We start from the raw sequence: 22,003 nt of genomic DNA, 5'->3' as shown, positions 1-22,003 counted from the left end.
CCAAAGGGCCAAACACTGTAACCTAAACTTGTCCACTCATTGGTAGCTGTGAATGGTACAGAGCAAAAACCAACCATTAGTTTTAATCAACTGCAGAGAATAAAAGTTTATTTCACTCAAAAAAGTAAAAAAAAAAAAAAAATTAGAGGTGTCTGGGTGGCTCAGTCAGTTAAGCATCTGACTTTGGCTCAGGTCATGATCTTGAGGTTCACAGGTTCAAGCCCCATGTCGGGCTCTACGGTAGTGCTACAGAGCTGCCTTGGGATTCTCTCTCCCTTCTCCATTTGCACTCGCTCTCTCAAAATAAATAAATAAATTTTAATAATACATATTTAAAAAATTTTTAATTAAGATAATTCAATTTTAAAAAGATTATTCTGGCAAATAATGATCTGTGGGTTCACTCTGAACTTCCCTCCATCCCAACACAGCCCCAGACAGGTCTGCCACCTTACAGAAAGACATGATCCTAAAATGTTAGATATGGAGAAATCTGGAATATATAAAGTTATTAAAAAAAATTTTAACATTTACTCATTTTGGAGAGACACAGAGAACAGAGCATGAGTGGGGGAGTGGCAGAGAGAGAGGGAGACAGAATCCGAAGCAGGCTCCAGGCTCTGAGCTGTCAGCACAGAGACCGACGCGGGGCTCAAACCCACTGACAGTGAGATCATGACCTGAGCTGAAGTCGGACGCTCAACAGACTGAGCCACCCAGGCGCCCCTAATAAAGTCATTTAAAATCCAGAAGGGGAACTGGTTAATCAAAGAAACCACACAGTGAATGTATTTCCATGACATCAAAATCTTTTAATAACATGAACATTTACCCTCAATTTCTTTATTACATTAGAAAAAAGTTTACATACACAGTTTTTGTAAAGTGGCATAGTGATAGATGATGTCTCATGGCACGTTACAAACACTTGGTGAGAAGTAGTGTGGCACCCTCTTTGAACAACGGAGAGAGGGTTCCTCAGTCTACTGTATGGACCCTTCTTTCCTACATCTATGATACTCACACTTGTATCTCGGGATTTCTCAAGGGCTACCCCACCCATGCCGCCATATGCAATCACCAGACCTCACTGTGGTATAAAGGCCACAAGGCTTGTGGACAACGACTGTCTCAGCGAGACAAAACCCAGAAGCCTCTAACTGTGGAAACCGACCCCAAACCACACCGACTCCCCCAACTTCTGACTGCCCAGCCCCACTGGACAGCCCACTTTCAGGCCCTGTCCTGAGGCTGGATCGTGCCTGGTTGTCTCCCCGCAATGCTCTCCCACCTGTGCCTCCGAGACCCCAGTACAGGGACACAGCTTGTCTCCCTGACACTAACAGGTATTGGTTCTCAAACAGAGACACGATCCCAGCCACCCTGTCTTCTGTTCTATTTTCATAGTTCTACTTTTGATACATTATTTTGTATTCCTTTGTAAAATTTAACCACTGGATCCAGTCCAATGCTACGGGGCTCACTCCCCACCTACCAATTTTCCAAGTGTCCCCTCGGTGCTCAGCGGGCTCTGCTTGCCCCCGGCGACGGCTCCCGGCTTCCCAGGAAGCCTCAGGCGTGTGCGCCCCTTCTTGTCCAGCTACAAGGCGGCCGAGGGGGTCTCCTGCAGGTTCTCCTCGAGCTTCAGTCCTAGGTTGTCGATTCCGATGCTGGTGATGGGCGGCACGCTGCTCTCTGCCGGCTCGGCTGTGCGCGTGGGGGTGGAGCAGTAGAGGACGAACCCCACCATGATGACGGTGAAGGACAGGAGGTAGAGCCCCGAAAACTAGGAGGAGAACAGGCTACGGGTCGTGGTCTCCGACAAACACACGATGGCTGCCGCCCTTTGCCAACTGTGCTTTCAGGGTGACCCTCTCACAATCCTTTTTTCCTGAAAGTTGCCTAAGGAGACACTCGCTCATGCCCCAAACCCTCCAGTACGGATGCCGGTGATCGTACGCACTCTGGTGTGGGGGGCCGGGCCCCGGTGCCAGGCTGAGACCGGGTCGAGCAATGTTCCCCGTTGACTCAAGCCAACCCGGTGGTCCCCCCTCCCATTCACGTGGGAGGCCGGGCCCCGGCGCCAGGCTGAGACCGGGTCGAGCAACGTTCCCTGTTGACTCAAGCCAACCCGGTGGTTCCCCCTCCCATCCCCCCCCCTCTCAAGGGCATACGAAAGCCTTGTCAAGGCTGAGAAAGTTAATTCCTGAAGCCTGTGGTCTGCAGGTGTTGGCAGTAATGCTACCTCCCTTTTTCTACCCCGAGTCAGATAGAAACAAACATGGGAATTGTGTTTTGCTAGCGATCTTATCAACAAGGTCTTGTGACCTGTCTAGAAAATGCACAAGAAACACAGAACTAAATGTTTTGGTGGGCAGCGATTATGTGAAACCTGTTTATTCTTAGAATGACCTAACCCATAAGAGTCTGGTTATAAAAGATTGTGTACAGCAACAATAAAGCCGTCACTTGGGCCATCAGCCCAGGGAACCCTCCTGTTCCCAAACTTTCTCTTCTCTCTTTTTTTCTTGCATTCCCCTACCCTCAGGACCCTGACCTCGGTGTTTGTCGCGCCAGCCGCGACACTCTGGCCACAGCAGCTGGTGCCTCAGCCAAGGGGACACTTGGATCTCTAGAGAATGGAAATTGTGCCTCGCTCTGTGATAACCCAGCTGTACTCCCACCTTGCAACCAGTCCCACTCAGTGGAGAGAATCGAAAGTCAGCCTGGACACCATGAGAGAGTCAATTTCAGACCATAAGCACAATTTATAATACTGATGTGAAACAGAGGAAGATAGGACCTAAGATACAATGTGGATGTACAGATGTGACAAGTTCTCAACAACCCTTCATGTGTGAGAATGTGGTGAAATCCATTTTGGGGGCACCTGGGTGGCTCAGTCAGTTAAGCGTCTGACTCTTGATTTCGGCTCAGGTCACGACCTCATGGTTTATGGGTTCAAGCCCCACATCAGGCTTTGTATTAATAGCTCAGAGCCTGGAGCCTGCTTCCGATTCTGTGTCTCCCTTGCTCTCTGCCCCGCCCCTGCTCATCCTTTATCTCTCTCTCAAAAATAAATAAAAATAAACTTTAAAAAATGAAATAAAATCCACTTTGTTAAAATATAATAAATTATCTTGTCCCTGCAGGCAAGTGTTACATAATCAAATTTATGGTGGACTGAGAAGATTCAGATTTTTAGAGCTCGAAAGACCATTTCTCAGCAACACCTCCAACCCAAAGAAGTCACTGCTGTAAAGTGCAGGTAGACAAGCACAGGGAAGGGAGCCCCTACAGGAGGAATCCCCTGCCCTCTCTGCTCCCAGAAGGACTGATTACAGCAAGAACCCGTTCTGACAGACACACCACCGAGACATGGAGTTCCTGATGGCTTTCTCCAACCTGCCCCTCTCTGTTTAGAAAAACAACTACCCAGAGCAAAATGCAGTGAAGACACAACACTAATTCACTGTGTATTCTTACCAAAAATGGCCTGACATACCCCCAAAGTTTAAATAAATATGCACTCTGTATATTCACTCTCATTGGAGTTGAGGATCCATACAAAACGTCAAGTATTAAGGAAATTAACATTGTTTTTAACAGCACCAAAGATAAAACACAGAAAGAGAAAAGCTAAAGACTGACCAAGGATGGTGCAGTAAAACTTAGGGAAACTAGGCAGCACGATTTATGTGTAATTAAGTGCCTAGGACCATTTTTTTCCCTTGCAACAAGCGAACTCAACTTATGAATGGTCCTGCTAACCTGATTTTAAAGTTAAGAATGGGGTGTGCTATTTGCTCAAGCCAATAAATATTTTTAAACTAGCTGAGATTTCATAGTGTACCCCAAAGAGTTCTAATGTCTAAAAAGAGTTCTAATAAGGGGGTGACAAACAAAAACAATCAGAAAACACAACAGGTTGGGAAAGGAGATGAGGAGAAAGAATCTAGATACACTCCCAAAGGGGGAAGGAGGAACTAACCAGGGGTGTGAAATGAGCGTTAAGAGCATTGCTGCTCACCTCCAGCAGTGGGCTTCTGCCAGTCACCATTGGTTTCCACACGTTAATTTTTTAAAGGCTCTCGATTACTTCTTCCCCTTGAGCCTTTAGAACTCTTTAAGGAATGGAACAGCCACAGCCCTCCGCAAAGCGCGGAAGCCTTCAAAGTCAATGACAATGATGCAAAGTCAGTGTTGATGTCAAGCTGAACAGCAGAACCTGGCTTTAGTTCTGGGATCCAATACTCAGCACGATCCTCAACACACAGCTGGTATTTAATAAATATTTGTTGGGGAGAAAATATTCAGAGTATATTAGGGAAAGTTAAAGCTATTTAGAGTACCCTAAACGTTTAAAGTCAGTGTTATAAAGCCAGTACTTATGTTCGCCTATAAAATGTTCACTGTTACTTGTGGGTAAATCTACATAACTTGGTCAAAACACGTCCTCTTTGGTTTGGTGGTTTTAAATGTTTAGAAGAAAAAGTAACTTTTCCTTTTAAGAAGCAGGTGATCAAATGGAGACACTTCTCTTAGAGGGGAGAGACTCTGAGGAAATGGGGTTTCCTGAATTAGAGGCTCTTACCTTCACCTTTTTTCTTACTTTGAATTCTACCCTTTGTATCTGGATCTATGCAGGAAGTTTCTTGTAGCTCCTCTGGTCGGTAAGTATTTACTCAAGATCAATTCCAGAGGAGGCAAAATTTTTAAACTTTTTCAACTCTCTGATTTTTTAAAAAATCAGAGCCAAAGTGGGGTGCCTGGGGCTCAGCTGGTTAAGCATACAACCTCAGCTCAGATCGTGACCTCATGGTTTGTGGGTCTGGGCCCCGTGTCGAGCTCTGTGCTGACAGCTGAGAGCCTGGAGCCTGCTTGCTATTCTGTGTCTCCCTCTCTCTCTGCCCCTCCCCCACTCATGTTCTGTCTCTCTTTGCTGCCCTCTCTCAAAAATAAACATTAAAAAAATTTTTTAATAAAAAATCAGAGCCAACATTATTTCAGATACTACAATTGTAAAAAAGTGGTAGTATATTGGGCTTATAATCCTGTCTTTAAAAACCAGTTCTACAACACTAGATATCTTCTTTAAGTTCTGAATGGTTTTCCACCTCTGTAATTTACTCTGAAGATCACAGAAGATCTGCTCTTTGCTCTACAAGCCTCAAAACAGCCTTTGACCTAAACAACCAAGTCTGATCTAAGAGTGAGCTGCTAGACATGCAGGGACAAAGAAACATACAGCAAAAGAACTGGGAAGGAATTTTAAAGTCTGCATGCTCCAATTTTGAGAATAACAATTTAAAGGTATGTGGTCAAAAAAATGGCTTTTTCATATAAAGTTAAGAGCAGTGAAAGAGGAAATATCTGCATGAAGGGAGCTTATAATAAGTAGTGGCAGGTGTATTTTCACTTCAAAGCTTTTATTTCTTTAACCTTACTTCTTCCTTCCCACTTGGGTATTATTTTACTTAGAAAATTTTACTTACTAAAAAGAAAAAAGTACAGGTGAGTGAAGTTGTATGTAACACATAACCTGCCAACTGCTAAGTTTAACTGCAAAACAGAAACACCATCACCTCCTAGTGGTAGCTATGTGAAATGCAAGCACAGCATCAAACTTTCTTGCCTCCCTCCCCAACAACTCACTCACTTTGAAGGCCTACTTTGTAGCCCTTAGCAATTGTTCTCATTAAAAAAAAAAAAATCTAGGCTTGTTAGATCACTTCTCCGATTCATTTTGACATGTTATTTTTTAATGATGCTGCCAAGAAGCTATAAATACCCTTTCAGTTTTAGTTCAGGAATACCTTAACCAGCAAGATTGTAAAGATAACAGCTAGCTCCTATTACATGTAACCTTGCAGGGCAAAAATGGTTTATGCTTCTTTAAGCAGAAATTTCTGAGAACGCACGGAACTAGGCTTTGTGAGTTCACAGCCAATTCCTGGGAATAGTGTAAATCTGTGCCAAGCAATTTCTGCCTGGATACAAAATTCTACAAGGACAAAGGACTGTAGTTGTTGTTCCCAAATGAAACTAAAATTATCAAGCAACAGCCAACATTCTAACTATTTGTTCAAATCGCTTGCTGTGATGGCAAGCTTGTCAATAGGCATCTACTGAAGGTACAACTAAAGAAAGACGGGTTTCTGATGCAGCAGTTCTCAAGCTCCCAAGACCTTCGAGGGGACCCAAGACCCTTTCAGAAGTCTGTAACATCAAAAGTCTTCTTATAATACTAATAAGATGCTACTTGCCTGGAGCGCAGGGGGACTTTCCAGTGAAATTCTTTTTTTTTTATGTTGATTCACTTTTTGCGAGAGAAACAGACCGAGCACAAGCAGGAGAGGGGCAGAGAGAGAGGGAGACACAGAATCGGAAGCAGGTTCCAGGCCCTGAGCTGTCAGCACAGAGCCCGACGCGGGGCTCAAACTCATGAATGGTGAGATCATGACCTGAGCCGAAGTCGGACGCTTAACCGACTGAGCCACCCAGGCGCGCCTGTCAGTGAATTCTTGCCCCAAAAATGAGGTTTAATTTTGGATCTAAAATATTAAAGCAACCCGTTACTTCTTTTAGACCAAACAAGTGTTCCTATTTGCTTACCTTATAGCCAAACAGAAAGAGTCCAAAGAAAAGACTGTAGAGGTCGGCTGTCAGGATGCCCAAGTTCACAGAAGTGGCACTAGTGACCTGAATCACCAGCGGCATAAAGCTGTACAGGCAAAACATACAGAGGGCAAACGCCACAAACAGCAGGGCTGTGGGGGGACACAAAAGTGGAATATCGAATATCACAGGAAGAAATCAGAAGTCAAAGACACTCTGAAGGCTTGGCTGCCGTATAAAATTCCCTAACTGTTTAACATACTATCTACAAAGTCTCTTGTTAACACTCAGCATTGCCAATGAGGCATAGAAAGCTCTCAGGAAAAATATAATAATAAGACATGACATAGAGGAAGGACTTCAAAACTCCAACAGGGTGTTAGAGGGGGAAGGGCACAGAAACTTGCTCACGGTGGGACTGGTTCAACAGCTCCAGCGGCCCCAGGCAGAGAGATCTTGTGATAAAAGGTCAATAAAAGCAGAATAACGATCAAGAAGAAACACCCATTATCTTTTATTATCTCATTAAATCTCATTAAATTCAGTGTTCCCAGAAAGCACAGTATAACCATCCTCTATTGGACAGACAGAGTGTGGGTGCTCACTATTTAGCTTTGCAACCGCCTCTTCAATCTCACCCCCATACCCGACACACACCCACACACACCCACTCACACCCCGGCAATCGAAGTTATTTAACTGAACTAAATTATCCAAGCCCGGCAAATGAACACGGCATTTTACGTACTGCTTATAACTTCTTTCCACCCATCATTAAATAAGGTTGGAGTCTTTCCTGTTTCACCACTGTTTTCTTCTACATTATTGATTAGTGCAGGTGCCCAGGAATACCAGAGAGAAGCAATGGAAAGTGGTGGGTGATTACGCGCCATCAGATGATTTGGGTTAATGTTTCACAAATTACATCAAGCAGACAACCTTCACAAGAGCTTTGAGGACTCGTGATACAGATCTAATTGACAGGGAGTGTGACCGAAGGTCAGTCTTGCTCTGAATTCCTAGGACAGCAAAGCTATTCCTGAAGGTTAAGGTTAAGAATTAACTCCTGTGGAAGGTTCATTTACAAGTTCTCACGGAAAGCTCCCTGTAGACCACTGGAGCCCTCTGTGTACTGAATTACTCTGTGATTTTACAAAAATGACTAAATATTATGTAAATGAAGGTATTTACTTCTTGATGCGTGTTTTTGTCACTTAGAGGAAAAGGATACTGACCAAAAAAAGGATGAACATTTATGAACATACCGATTTTCCAGTCCCACTGAATGCTGGCAATATCCTTACATTCAACGATCGATCTAAGATTAAAACAAGAGGTCACAGTGAGATCTTACTCATTTTCACTTGTTTATAAGCATTTTAGTTGCTATACATCAGCTAAGGTGAAGAATTATGTTGATTCTTTTTTGAGGATTACATTGATTTTTAAATTTTGGTAAGTATGTTTAATAAAAATGACATAGAATAAAATCAAAGGGGCCCATAAACATGTTTTATGCCCGTAGAAGCAGTTTTCAAATAGTGGTCAGCTATAGAAGGAAAACATGACAGTGTGTCTTCCATTTGAATAGGGAGATAATAGTTTCTGGAAATCATTGAAAAAACAGTCTTTCTTGGTAATGCCCCAACCACACTGTAAGCAGAAATCCCAAGCATCATGCACACGTAAGAAAATGAGGCATAGGGGCGCCTGGGTGGCTCAGTCGGTTAAGCGTCCGACTTCGGCTCAGGTCATGATCTCACAGTATGTGAGTTCGAGCCCCACGTCGGGCTCTGTGCTGACAGCTCAGAGCCTGGAGCCTGCTTTAGATACTGTGTCTCCCCCACTCTCTGCCCCTCCTCTGCTCATGCTCTGTCTCTCTCTGTCCCAAAAATAATTAAAAACATCTAAAAAAAAGAAAGAAAATTAGGCATATTTTTTGCCATTTCTAGAATCTTCTAGGGGTGCTGGGTGGCTCAGTTGGTTAAGCATCCAGCTCTTGGTTTCGGTTCAGGTCATGATCTCACAGTCTTGAGTTCAAGCCCCACATTGGCCTCTGTGCTGACAGTGCAGAGCCTGCTTGGGATTCTCTCTCCCCCCCCCCCCCCTCTGTCCCTCCCTACCTGCTCTCTCTCTCTCAAAACACATAAAAATAAACAAAAAACAAAACAAAACAAAAGAGTCTCCTCATAGATAGTTAGCAAGTCACCGATTTCAAATCGGAATCTGGGCCAAATCAACAATGAACAGTAGTAGCTAGAAAGTGATCATGTATGATAAATGTGCTTCTTTGGGTTTTTTTTGTTTGTTTGTTTTTTTTGTTTAGTTTATTTTTGACAGAGACAGAGGGGGAACATGAGCTGGGGAGGGACAGAGAGAGAGGGAGACACAGAATCCAAAGAAGGCTCCAGGCTCCAAGCTGTCAGCACAGAACCCGACGCGAGGCTCGAACTCACGAAGCGTGAGATCATGACCTGGGCCGAAGTTGGACGCTCAACTGACTGAGCCACCCAGGTGCCCCTACTTCTTTGGTTTTTAAGGGAAATTTTAGACTCTTACAGCTGTATGCCACTGATAATGGTTCCAAATAGGCCCACCATTCCTAAAAACTCCTGCCTGCTCAGCTTCTTCACGATATACTCTTCACACACATTAGAAACAGCATAGAGAGAAGCTCCAAGAAGGACCAAGATGTCACCAATCAGCACGTCACTACCTGCAGGAAGACAAGGCACAAAACACAACACAGTGTCAATATAGGGGACCCTCGCTTGCTTGCTTCCAGCAGTTTATCTGGTTCACGTTCGTTTAAGTAAGTCTTTATGGAAGGACAAACCCTGATTTCTAAAAGTTTAAGGACCCTTCTTCTCCTCAATTTCTGGCACAATTCTGCCGTGATTTTTCTCACAGTTCACCCCTCAGGAGACTATAAGAGCAGAAAATGGAGCCATAACGTAAGGCCTCAAGAAATGATTCTATGACAGAGAAATTGATGGAATTTATGGCAGGGGATTAACTGAAAACTACAGGGAAGGAAGCTACCCAGTCAAGGTTATCTTCTCTCAAAGGGCACAATAAAGTCACTCGGAGGTTGGGTGAATTCGACACCGTATTTAGATTTTATACCATCAATTGCCTGAACTTTGGCCCAAAGCATGTCCACGTCCACATGTTCTCATCCATGGAGCCACTGAAAAAGAGGTCAGTCATCCAGTGGACATGAAACTTCCTTTTGATAAAAAAACCCAACAATCTACAGTAGCTTTTCCAGTAAACTAATCTCAATGTATGGGCCCGAAGATTAATTGTAAATATATCAACAACTGTCTCTCTCATGAGACGAAACAAAACTATTTATTGTGACAAAAAGGCACGAGCACCGTGCACAGGTAAGAACATAAAAAACTGCTTTGCAGGGGCACCTGGGTGGCTCAGTCGGTTAAGTGTCCGACTTGGCTCAGGTCATGATCTCAAGTTTATGGGTTCGAGCCCCACGTCAGGCTCTGTGCTGACAGCTCAGAGCCTGGAGCCTGCTTCAGATTCTGTGTCTCCCCCTCTCTCTGCCCCTACCCTGCTCGTGCTCACTCGCTCACTCTCTCGCTCTCTCAAAAATAAATAAACATTAAAAAAAAAAAAAGCTGCTTTGTGGAAGTGGTTACAACAGCAGAAGCAAATAGATCTCAAAATAAAAAACTTAAAAGACAGTTTATAACCAAGACACGTTTTCTGTCTTTTACCATATATCTTTGCAATATAAAAGCAAAAACACGAGGCGCCTGGGTGGCTCAGTTTAGAGTCCGGCTCTTGGTTTTGGCTCAGGTCATGATCCCAGGGCTGTGGGATCGAGCCCCGCGTTGGGCTCCTCACGGAGCATGGGGCCTGCGTGGGTTTCTCTCTCCTCTCCCTCTGCCCCTGCCCCCTACTCCCATTCTCTCTCTCAAAATAAATAAATTAAAAATTTTTTTAAAAAAAAGCAAAAATACAAGCAAAATTTTTTTCTGGGACGGAACCAGAAACAAAGTAGCACAGCCTCACCTGAATTGTCTTCTCTCCCTGCGAGTATGTCGGCACCGACCATCGTCCCCACGCCCAGCAGACAGACAGCTACAGCAATCAAGTGGATCACTCTGTATCTTGCATAAAGAACAAACCACGAGAGCGCCATCAACACAGGAATCCCAAAGCAGTCCAAAAGCTGCATGGAAGGAAAAACAAACAACTCAAACCATCTCTCCTCAGCTAAACGACGGAGTCAGCACCTAACTACTACCAGCTGTGTACATTTCGTGTGCATTTCAAGGATTTACCCCATTGCCTGGACTCCCCAGTACCCGGGTTAGCTCATCTAACCTTCACGATTCTAGGAGACTGAAAATGCATTTCCCATTTCACAGAGCAGGAAAACCAAGGCGCAGAGAGGTCACGTGAGCTGCCCCAAATCCCACAGTCAGAAGCCGGAGAACCGGTTGCTGCCCCCAGGAATTCCTCCCAGCAGCCGGTGCTACCTCGACACTCCTGCCTGTGTTTACCCGTAAGTCCAGGAGGCAGAGCTGCGGGGCCCTCGTGCACCCTCAACCCGAGTCAACAAATACTTTCGCCCCTCCCAGGTGGGAGACGCTACAAGAGAAGCTGGAGACGAAGGTGTGAGACACGGCCCTCGCAGGTGGAATAAGTCGTCACACAACCAGATACTTCAGTGCCTTTGGGCCAAGAGCTGCAGAGAACTAGCAGGGATTGTCAGAAGGCCCCGAGACACCAGCGCCCTGAGCAAGTGTGCGGCCCCACCACGTGGGACAACACCTGCTCCTGGCAAATCCTCTCGCTCATCTCCATCGTCTACTCCTAAACACTTGCCACGCCTCTGATACTGCCGGGCGGAAAGGCAGGGGAGTGAACAGTGGCAAGATCCCAGCAAATCCAAAATCGGTGGCAAGATAAAGAAAAAATGGGGCATTTTATTCACTCGATTCTCGAGGTCACAGATTTTGCAGAGTGCATTCAAGGATAAAATACATGCCATACGCTAATAATACTCCTGAAACTGTTTTATTGCTCACTCTGTTTTTTGTTTTGTTTTGTTTTTAACCTTGTCGCTGATGCGCTCTGTAGCTCTCTGGTTTGGGACAAGGGAGGCCCCTAAATCTCCAGCAGCCTGTTTCATGCTGTCCACCGCTGTTTAGTGATTGCCTTTCACTGCAATGTCGTTACTGGAGGCGGACGCGCCGACATGGGAATGGGCACTGCGCCTTGTTATTTATTCCAGCTGCAGAACGCTAATCCCCTAAGTGCTTTACTGAGCCTGCCGGAACAACAAATCATTAAGCGATGCACATGGTAATAGCCCGTCCCAGAAGACACCAGCAGAATCCAGCCATGATGACTTAACAAAGTCTACACTAGAATTCCTTCAACAAAAAAAGTACAAAAGGTCACTCTCAAAAACTCTCACAGGAAACTCCCTATCCTGAAATCGTGTCTTCAAATCAAACTTATATTGGCTCTATTTTTTAACAATTTTTGGCGGCCACATAAGGGAGCTGCCCATGGGGTGCAGCCACTGACCAGCCGCGTGCTCCCCAGCTGGTCCCCCTCTGCGTCAAAATATGAGAGGAAGAGAGCAGACCCAGATGATCTCACTGGTTCCTTCTTACCATAACGTCCCATGACTTCTCATCTGATACCTAGCACATACGGCCTTCTAACTACATCGATTCTCCTTTTCACAATGTACTCTTGGTGATGGAAATCTTCTCTTTGCTACTTTCAGTCCCAAGAGCCTCCCTATTTAATTTAATCTTTAAAAATTATTGGACAGCCACAGTAGACAAGGCACTATAAGTAAGACGCTGGGGGAAGCAGAGGTACAAAAATGAGTTAGATTTTATTAGAAATACCTTATTAAAGACGGAGCACAGAGGAGAACATGAGATTGAATCAGACCTTAGAGAATGGAGGATGGGGGCTTCAAAAAGCACTGTGTTCTAGAAAGAATAGAGCTGCACAATGCAGGAGAAGCTGGCTGAGGGTGGGGAACCAGCAGAGGTGGCTGTAAAGTGAGAGGAAGCACGAGTACCAAACTAGCCCGTGGGGTGTCAATGGCCACGTCGTGAGCACCATATTACATTACTGGTAATTACTACATTACTGGTCATAATTACAGAATCTTTTTAAATTTTTTTTAATGTTTATTTTTGAGAGAGAGAGAGACAGAGCACAAGCAGGGGAGGGCAGAGAGAGAGGGAGACACAGAATCTGAAGCAGGCTCCAGGCTCCCAGCTGTCAGTACAGAGCTTGTGGTGGGGCTCGAGTTCACGAACTGGGAGATCATGACCTGAGCCAAAGTCAGACACTTAACTGACAGAGCCACCCAGGCACCCCCGTAATTACAGAATCTTTGAAGGAATCCTTAGGGAGGAGGTTCAGAGACCACGTGGCCCAAACTCCCTTTCACCCAGGCCACAGATTTACTCAAGCAGAGACTTGGCTGGAAGGATCCCAGCGACACGCACCCTCCGCAGAGCCGGGAGCTGTAGCGGTCACATGCCCTTCTCGTACTGCACTCCTTGCGAGCACCGAAAAGCAAACACCTTTTGACAACCAAATGCTTACATTTTCCTAAGAGGCTAGAAGTGAAAGAAATTCTTTTCAGTGGTAAAGGACATGAACTTCAGTCAAAAAGACCCAACTGTAAGAGTTCCACTTAGCTGTGTTTAGACCTTGTACCATTTCAAAACTTGTCATCGTCAGTCGTCAAGAGGTCAAAGTTTCTGGGAGCTCTAATCAAGTAATTAAATTGTGCCTGAAATTATAAGGATAAACGTGACTAGAAAAATGCCATCTTCCACACTCTCATACTCTCATTACCCATAGCTGAAAGCACACATAATCCTATTCATGATGAATTTCATTCTTTCAGTAACTCCTGGTCTTAATTGTTATGAAATCCTGGGTTTTTTACGTGCCTCCTGTGGTATCCGTCTTAACCCATATTTCCCCAAGCCAGTCAAAAGCCAAAAAGTCTGCTGAAGACAATCCTTAGCACAATTAGTACAATGTTACAGAACAGAAAACACTTAATAAGATGCATTCAGCATTTGGGGCGCCTGGGTGGCTCAGTCGGTTGGGCGGCTGACTTCAGCTCGGGTCATGATCTCACGGTCCGTGAGTTCGAGCCCCGCATTGGGCTCTGGGCTGATGGCTCAGAGCCTGGAGCCTGCTTCCAATTCTGTGTCTCCCTCTCTCTCTGTCCCTCCCCCGTTCATGCTCTGTCTCTCTCTGTCTCAAAAACAAATAAACGTTAAAAAAAAAAAAAAAATTAATGTATATTCACATGGGAAAAATACCAAATTTTCACCAATCCTTTTGTCTTCCAAGTGAAATAAGTCCAATTTCAGTTCAATTTTTTCCATGGTCCTAAAATGTGAAGACGAAATAAACACATCTCTGTATTTTAGGGGCACCTGGGTGGCTCAGTCAGCTAAGCTTCCGACTTGGACTCAGGTCATGATCTCACAGTTGGTGGGTTCGAGCCCCACGTCGGGCTCTGCGCTGACAGCTCAGAACATGGAGGCTGCTTCGCATTCTGTGTCTCCCTCTCTCTGCCACTCCCCCACTCACGCTCTGTGTGTGTCTCTCTCTCTCAAAAATAAACATTTAAAAAAAAAAATCTCTGTATTTTAAATAGTGAGAAAACTGATGCATCAGAAAGTTATAAATCTAGGGGCACCTGGATGACTAAGTCAGTTGAGCATCTGGCTCAGGTCGTGATTTCACAGTCATGGCATCAAGCCCCACATCAGGCTCTGCAATGGGCGTGGAAGCCACTTGGGACTGACTCTCTCCCTCTTTCTCCCTCTCTCTCTCTCTCTCTCTCTCTCTCTATATATATATATATATATATATACACACCTCTGCCCTTCCCCCACTTGCGTGCACTCTCTCTCTCTCTCTCTCTCTCAAAAAAAAAGTTACAAACCTATTAAACTGTGAAGCGTAAACCTGACCCCGGAGTCTCCCTTTATAAACTGTGTTGTTGTTCCCACTAGTGAGTCGGTGCCATCACGCAGCCCGTAAGTCTGCTAACATTAAGACAACTGAATCAGTCTTCCTCAACCCCACCAAGTGAAAAAGTACTGCTCTGCAGGAACACACTTCTTTCAATCCATCAAGAGTCAACCTAAAAAAGGAATAAGGAGCTCGCTTTTGCCTTTGGCCACGCAGGACGCTGAGTCTCTACCCCATGTGTCTACGAGGTTCCTTCCAACAAGTCCAATGGCCCCTTTGTCTTGAATATCTACTTTACTAGCAAACCAGTTTTCTGTGGCACACAAAAGTATACTCACTTTATGGGCCGTGTTCAAACAAACTTAAAACAACTCTTGTCAACATCACAGCATCAATTGCCAACTAAATATTTCTGCTTCCTTCGGTATCAACTGTTCTACTGGGGAGCAGCACTGGCAGGTTGGGAACTGATTAACTTGTATACGTTTTCACTGATTCCAGGAGATCTTACTCACTAGCACATATGCTCCCCTGAAAAACAGATAGCATCCACCCGTGTTTAGATTTCCTGCAAGGGAACAGGTTTTTGATAAAGTTGGCCTAGCAAACATGGCTTCAGCTTCTTTCCTTGAACTGAAAACTCCAAACCGGTCAGAGACTGCCTCTTACCTGGACACTGGTTAGAGTCGTATACTGGTACGCTCTGACAATCAGGTAATTGGCTTCCACGTCCGCTAGTCCAAGCAGGACGTACTTCCACCATTTTCTCTTCAAGATGTGCAGAAGGTTATCACTACCTGGTGGAAAGAAATCTGGGTTGGCACATGTTGCTTGAAAGCAATACCATGGGGATGCCTGGGTGGCTAAGTCGGTCAAGCGTCCGGCTCTCGACTTCGGCTCAGGTCATGATCTCGTGGTTCACGAGTTCGAGCCCCACAGTGGGGTCTGCACTGACCCCTGCTAGGGGTCTCAGTCTCCCGTCTGCACTGACAGTGTGGAGTCTGCTTGGGAGTCTCAGTCTCCCTCTCTCTCTCTGCCCCTCCCCTGTGTGTGTGCTCTGTTTCTCTCGGTCTCTCAAAATAAATAAATAATACTTTTTTAAAGAAAGAAAAGAGGGCCGCCTGGATGGCTCAGTCAATTAAGCTTCCAACTTCGGCTCAGATCATGATTTCATGGTTCATGAGTTCGAGCCCCATGTCGGGTTCTGTGCTGACAGCTCAGGGCCCGGAGCGTGCTTCAGATTCTGTGTCTCCCTCTCTCTGTCTCTGCTCCTCCCCGGCTTGTGCTCCCTCTCTTTCTCTCTCTCAGAAATGAATAAACATTAGAAAAAGAAAAGAAAAGGGGCGCCTGGGTGGCTCAGTCGGTTGGGCGGCCGACTTCGGCTCAGGTCGTGATCTCGCGGTCCATGAATTCGAGCCCCGCGTCGGGCTCTGTGCTGACAGCTCAGAGCCTGGAGCCTGTTTCGGATTCTGTGTCTCCCTCTCTCTGACCCTCCCCTGTTCATGCTCTGTCTCTCTCTGTCTCGAAAATAAATGTTAAAAAAAAAAATTAAAAAAAAAAGAAAAAGAAAAGAAAAGAAAATATTACTATGCGTGTTCAATGTAGATATTAAAGAGTCAAAGCAAATGTTCATTATGTATTACGAATGTGGTGCTTCCTAATTTCCATTATTCATAACCTAAATGCCTACAGTAACTCAGCAGAGGCAGTTAGATTTTTTTCTGTTAGGAGACCCAGCCTAAGGTGTCATCATAGACAAGTGTTCAAAGAAAACACCAGAGAGAGAGTAAGTAGGAGAAAAGTGGTTAAATTTCCTTTCCTACTGTCACATAAATATAACATCCAGATATGGGCTTGGATGCTGCCATTGCTGATAAGCTACAGATTATCCTAGAAATGATATGTTTTCTTATAAATCCATTTGGTCATTTAATCTCTGCACTTGGTCATTCTTTTGGAAGAGATGTGCTCTCAAGAGAAAATTAAGTCAGTGATAAGTCTGGAAAAAAGACTTACATCATTGAAGAAACACCTTTTTTATTGCCCAAATTCTACTTATTTAAGTTAACTGCAATTCACTTCTTTGGAGATACATAGTTAGCACATACAGGAGAAGGCTTTACGATAAGATAATCTATAAGTGAGAATCATAACCAAAGAATTATCATCGAAGTCCAATTCGCAGGAACATCCTGAAATCAAAAAGTCAGTCCCACTCAACACGACATGGCTTGGAAGGTCCCTGCCATCACCCCTTGGGGGACCTCACTGACATATTTATGAATCATGCTAACTTCCTTCAAGAGTTCAGAACAGCTCACAGAGGAGCGGAGTCCGGGGCTAGTAACCATGTGTCCAATTGTGTTTCTAACTCCTAACATTCTTGCCAAATCTGGTGCTTTCCCCTTAAAATGTTTCCCCCACACACACACACTGGCTTCCATTTTCTTTCAAAAATAAGTCACTTATCCCAACACAGGAATACCACTGACCTATTAAGGTTCATATTACAAGAGGATTAGCAAACACCAGTGATTTCACGATGTGGCTTCAAATGCCAAAGACGGAAGGACAGCCCCCTCTTGGTCAGTCTGGGTTACCCCTCGTTTTCACATTCCTGGATTCAATCTCTTTTTGTTTTTTAGGTTTACTTATTTATTTTCAGAGAGACAGACACAGCACAAGTCGGGAAGGGCATAGAGAGAGGGAGAGAGAGAGAATCCCAAGCAGGCTCCACACTGTCAGCACAGAGCATGATGCAGGGCTCGAACCCACAAAACTGAGAGATCGTGACCCGAGCCGATCATGACTAAGACGCTTAACCAACTGAGCCACCCAGACACCCCTCACGCTCTCCTCTTACGGGAAGGACAGAAGGACGTCTGTTACGACTAACAGCCCCTCGTGCACAGCATGGGCTCATGGGTAGGCTGCCTGGCTCGGAATCCGGCTCCACCAGTCGCTACCTGTATGACTCACAACCAGCTCTGGTGGGCTGTGTGACTGTTTCCTCATCTGCAAAGTAGAGATAACGGTAATACTCACTTTGCTTCCTTGGGAGGACTGAGTGACATAAAATGTAACAAAATGAGGTAAACAATTCAAATGATATCCGGCACAAGAGGTCAGTCAGAACCTTTCCCATTTTTTGCACAGCAGCTAGAAATCATAAATCTATAACGATTCTAAAACAACTTAACCAAGGGCACCTGGGTGGTTCAGTTGGTTAAGCGTCCGACTTCAGCTCAGGTCATGATCTCGTGGTTCATGGATTCGAGCCCTGCACTGGGCTCTGTGCTGACAGCTCAGAGCCTGCTTTGGATTCTGTGTCTCCCTCTCGCTACTCCTCCCCCTTGCACTTTATCTCTCTCTCAAAAATAAACATTAGGGGCACCTGGGTGGCGTAGTCGGTTAAGCGTCCGACTTCAGCCAGGTCACGATCTCGCGGTCCGTGAGTTCGAGCCCCGCGTCAGGCTCTGGGCTGATGGCTCGGGGCCTGGAGTCTGTTTCCAATTCTGTGTCTCCCTCTCTCTCTGCCCCTCCCCCCGTTCATGCTCTGTCTCTCTCTGTCCCAAAAATAAATAAAAAACGTTGAAAAAAAAATTTTTTTTAAAATAAAAATAAAAATAAAAAAAATAAAATAAAACAACTTAACCAGCCAGTAATAAGGATGTTAATTCCTTCTCTCCCTCTCCCTCTCTCTCTGCCCCTCCCCACTTGTGCTGTCTCTTTTTTAATATTATTAAAAAATAAATATTTTTTAAAAAGGGGGGCGGGCACCTGAGTGGCTCAGGAGGTTAAGTGTCTGACTCCTGATTTTGGCTCAGGTCATGATCTCATGGCTCATGAGATCAAGCCCTACATCAGGCTGTCTGTCAGCAGGGGATTCTCTCTCTCTCCCTCTCTCTGCCCCTCCCCTGCTCTACTCTCTCTCTCCCAAAATAAACAAACATTAAAACAAAAAAAAGATGTTAACTCCTTGCCAATTCCTTTGTCTTTCTCACAACATAGACTTGATCTACACACAACCCATGCTCCCTCTAACATTCTCCACTTGGCTGGAAATGTGTATTTTGGAGAGTGAGGCTCTTTTTAAGGGTTTTTAATATTGTCTCTTAAATGTATCAACCACAGGGGAAAAAATAAAACCTGACTCTCAATGGAGCTTCCACTTTTTCAATTTTATTCATTTTTTTTTTTAAGTAATCTCTACCTCCAACGTGAGGCTCAAACTCACAACCCCGAGATCAAGAGTCCCATGCTTTACCAACTGAGCCAGTCAGATGTCCCAGCACTTTTTCAAATTCCTTGACAACTTCTACTGGTACCGTCTGGTGCTCCCTGTTCTTAACAATTTCACAGTTATACATAAATCTCCAATTGCTATTTGCATACCATTCAGAGGTGCCCTCCTTTTCTAATAACTTGGATGAAAAATAGTTTCCTGTTCTTGGTTTTACCTCGCATTTTATTTCTTAAGTAATTAGAAGCCCAACATTTTTATAAAGATAACTGGCTGCAAAGGCCACTCTCACGTTGTACCGACCTGACTGGAATGCCAGCATCACCGTATAAAACAGAAGCAGCAGGCAATAGTTGATAAAGCTCTGAAGCATGGGCGTGTTGACTCTGTATATTTCTGCCAGGTACTGGCTGGTAATGGCCGTCCCGCATATACACAAGGACAACATCTGACCCAATGCAACTGTCTTCAAGACGTTCCTGGAAAATAAAGGAGAAACTCAGAGTAACTTGCAAGTAAATTACACCTTATGTGCACGTACCCACACACACACACATACTAAACACAAAGAAAAATGTGAATTATTCCAGGTGGCTCTTTATTTCACTTTTTTGCTTACTTCATGAACACAAAAACCAAAGTGTTGTATTTTAGGGGCGCCTGGGTGGCTCAGTCGGTTGAGCACCTGACTTCAGCTTAGGTCATGATCTCACGGTCCGTGGGTTCGAGCCCCGTATCAGGCTCTGTGCTGACGGCTCAGAGCCTGGAGCCTGTTTTGGATTCTGTGTCTCCCTCGCTCTCTCCACCCCTCTCCTGCTTGTGCTCTTTCTCTCTCTCTCAAAAATAAATAAACATTAAAAAAAATTTTTTTTTGGGGCGCCTGGGTGGCGCAGTCGGTTAAGCGTCCGACTTCAGCCAGGTCACGATCTCGCGGTCCATGAGTTCGAGCCCCGTGTCGGGCTCTGGGCTGATGGCTCGGAGCCTGGAGCCTGTTTCCAATTCTGTGTCTCCCTCTCTCTCTGCCCCTCCCCTGTTCATGCTCTGTCTCTCTCTGTCCCAAAAATAAATAAAAAACGTTGAAAAAAAAAAAAAATAAAAATTTTTTTTTAATAATAAAGCGTTGTATTTTAACAAACTACATCTTTCACTGTTTGACATTTCTGATTTCCCACATTTCTCATTCCCACAAAGGTACATATTCCCAAACTTCACTGATCATTTTAATGTTTTTTGTTTGCTTGTTTTTTAGAGAGAAACAAAGCACAAACAGGAGAGGGGCAGAGAGAGACACACACACAGCATCCGAAGCAGGCTCCAGGCTCAGAACTGTCAGCACAGAGCCTGACGTGGGGCTCGAACTTGTGAACTGTGAGATGATAACCTGAGCTGAAGTCGGATACTTAACCTGCTGAGCCGCCCAGGCACCCCTTCACTGATCATTTTAGAGATCATTTTGATTACTTTGCTGTGTCACATTCTACCTGAAGGGTGTGTGATTTTTTTAATGCAACTTTAACTCCAGTTTTAAATTCTTCCTATTCATTAAATGTTTACCATTTTTTCCTCCTTTCATTCTCCCAGAGACTTGATTTCTTCAACTAAGGCTTTTACTGTTGCCTGCATGCTTGAATCACAGAGATTTAAAAAAATTTTTTTTCAATGTTTATTATTTTTGAGAGACAGAGAGCAAGCAGGGAAGGGGCTGAGAGAGAGGGAGGCACAGAATCCGAAGCAGGCTCCAGGCTCCGAGCTGTCAGCACGGAGCCCGACGCGGGGCTCGAACTCACGAACCGCGAGATCATGACCTGAGCCGAAGTCAGTCGCCCAACCAACTGAGCCACTCAGGAGCCCCCCACAGAGATTTTTTTTTTTTTTTAAGTTTTATTATTTATTTTTGACAGACACAGGGTGCGAGCATGAGCTGGGGAGGGGCAGAGAGAGAGAGGGAGTGACAGAATCTGAAGCTGTCAGCCCGGAGCCTGACGCGGGGCTCGAACTCATGAACTGAGATCATGACCTGGGCTGAAGTCGGAGGCTTAACTGACTGAGCCACCCAGGTGCCCCCCCCCCCACACAGAGATTTTTAAAATGCCAACGTCCAGCTGCACCTGGGACCCACTCTGCCATCACGTCTGGCGGTGGGTCCCAGGCACCGGTGACATTCCAAGCTCCCTGAGTGATTCCAGGGTGCAGCCAAGACTCGGAATCACTGCTCTCGAGGCTGGCACTTTGGATCCACAGAATAAGACCAGGTCTCTGCCTTTTGGTATTTAAAAAAAAAGAGGCATCGTAACAACCAACTAAAGCCAGGTCAGTGTCGATGGAAAGTACAGAATGACATGAAAGGCGCCCCAGGGGGAGAACGTACAGAACCCAGGGGCCCGTTAAACCTCCAGAGGAAGCACTGAAAATGATCTCGGGGTTTCCTTTCCAGAGTAGATGACTGGACACATACAAGGCGGCTGACCAGGTCAAGGAATACAGGATGAGAAGCAGGTGTGGGCAAGGGAAGGGGAGTGAGTTCCCTGGAAAAGCAGTAGACATGGAGATGGCCGTACCATCCGAGGGAAAAACAGTAACAGGTTTGTGACAGGGGGACTCTTAAGAAGGCCCCTAGTGAGTCTCTGCTTCCTGGCAGTTTTGTCCCATGGAATCTCGTCTTGAGCGTGGGTAGGATCTGTGACTTGCTTCTAACCGTTAGAACACAGTAAAAGTAATGGGATATCATTTCCACCAACATATTCCACGAGGTCACAACTCCCACCTTGCAAGTCAACTCTTTTGCCCCTCCTCCTCACTAGCTCCGATGAAACAAGGTGCCACATACACAGACCCACGTGGCAAGGAGCTGAGGGTGCTGGGGCACCGAGGCCATCTGTCCACCGGTCTGCCATGAAAGGAATCCCGCCAACATGAACATGAGCCTGGAAGCGGACCCCCCCCCCCCCCGCTGGAGGCTGCAGGGGGGTCCCTGGCCCCGGCCAACACCGTGACTGCAGGCTCGTGAGAGAACCCGGAACACAGGGCAGAGGTAAGCCATGCCCAGATGCCTGATCCACAAAAACTGTGACAGTAAGTGTATTATTTTAAGTCACTAAGTTTGTGGTAATTTGTTAAACAGTAATAGATAACAAACAC

General features: G+C 45.3%; 1 protein-coding gene across 1 annotated transcript in view; it reads right to left on the bottom strand.

Moving 5' to 3' along the window:
* Positions 1-787: 787 nt before the first annotated feature.
* Positions 788-22,003, bottom strand: part of SLC35F2 (solute carrier family 35 member F2) — a 57,577-nt gene continuing 36,361 nt past the window's right edge. The window contains exons 3-9 of the mRNA XM_078433922.1: positions 19,169-19,344; positions 15,292-15,419; positions 10,654-10,813; positions 9,178-9,334; positions 7,884-7,936; positions 6,616-6,770; positions 788-1,786 (exon numbers count right to left, since the gene is read on the bottom strand). Coding sequence (XP_078290048.1) covers positions 1,601-1,786; positions 6,616-6,770; positions 7,884-7,936; positions 9,178-9,334; positions 10,654-10,813; positions 15,292-15,419; positions 19,169-19,344 — 1,015 coding nt within the window. The 3' untranslated portion in view covers positions 788-1,600. The remainder of the gene's footprint in view (positions 1,787-6,615; positions 6,771-7,883; positions 7,937-9,177; positions 9,335-10,653; positions 10,814-15,291; positions 15,420-19,168; positions 19,345-22,003) is intronic.

Source organism: Panthera onca, chromosome D1 (genome assembly GCF_046562875.1).
Source record: "Panthera onca isolate mPanOnc1 chromosome D1, mPanOnc1 haplotype 2, whole genome shotgun sequence".
In the NCBI taxonomy this organism is placed as follows: domain Eukaryota; kingdom Metazoa; phylum Chordata; class Mammalia; order Carnivora; family Felidae; genus Panthera; species Panthera onca.
This window is presented reverse-complemented; position numbering and strand designations above follow the sequence as displayed.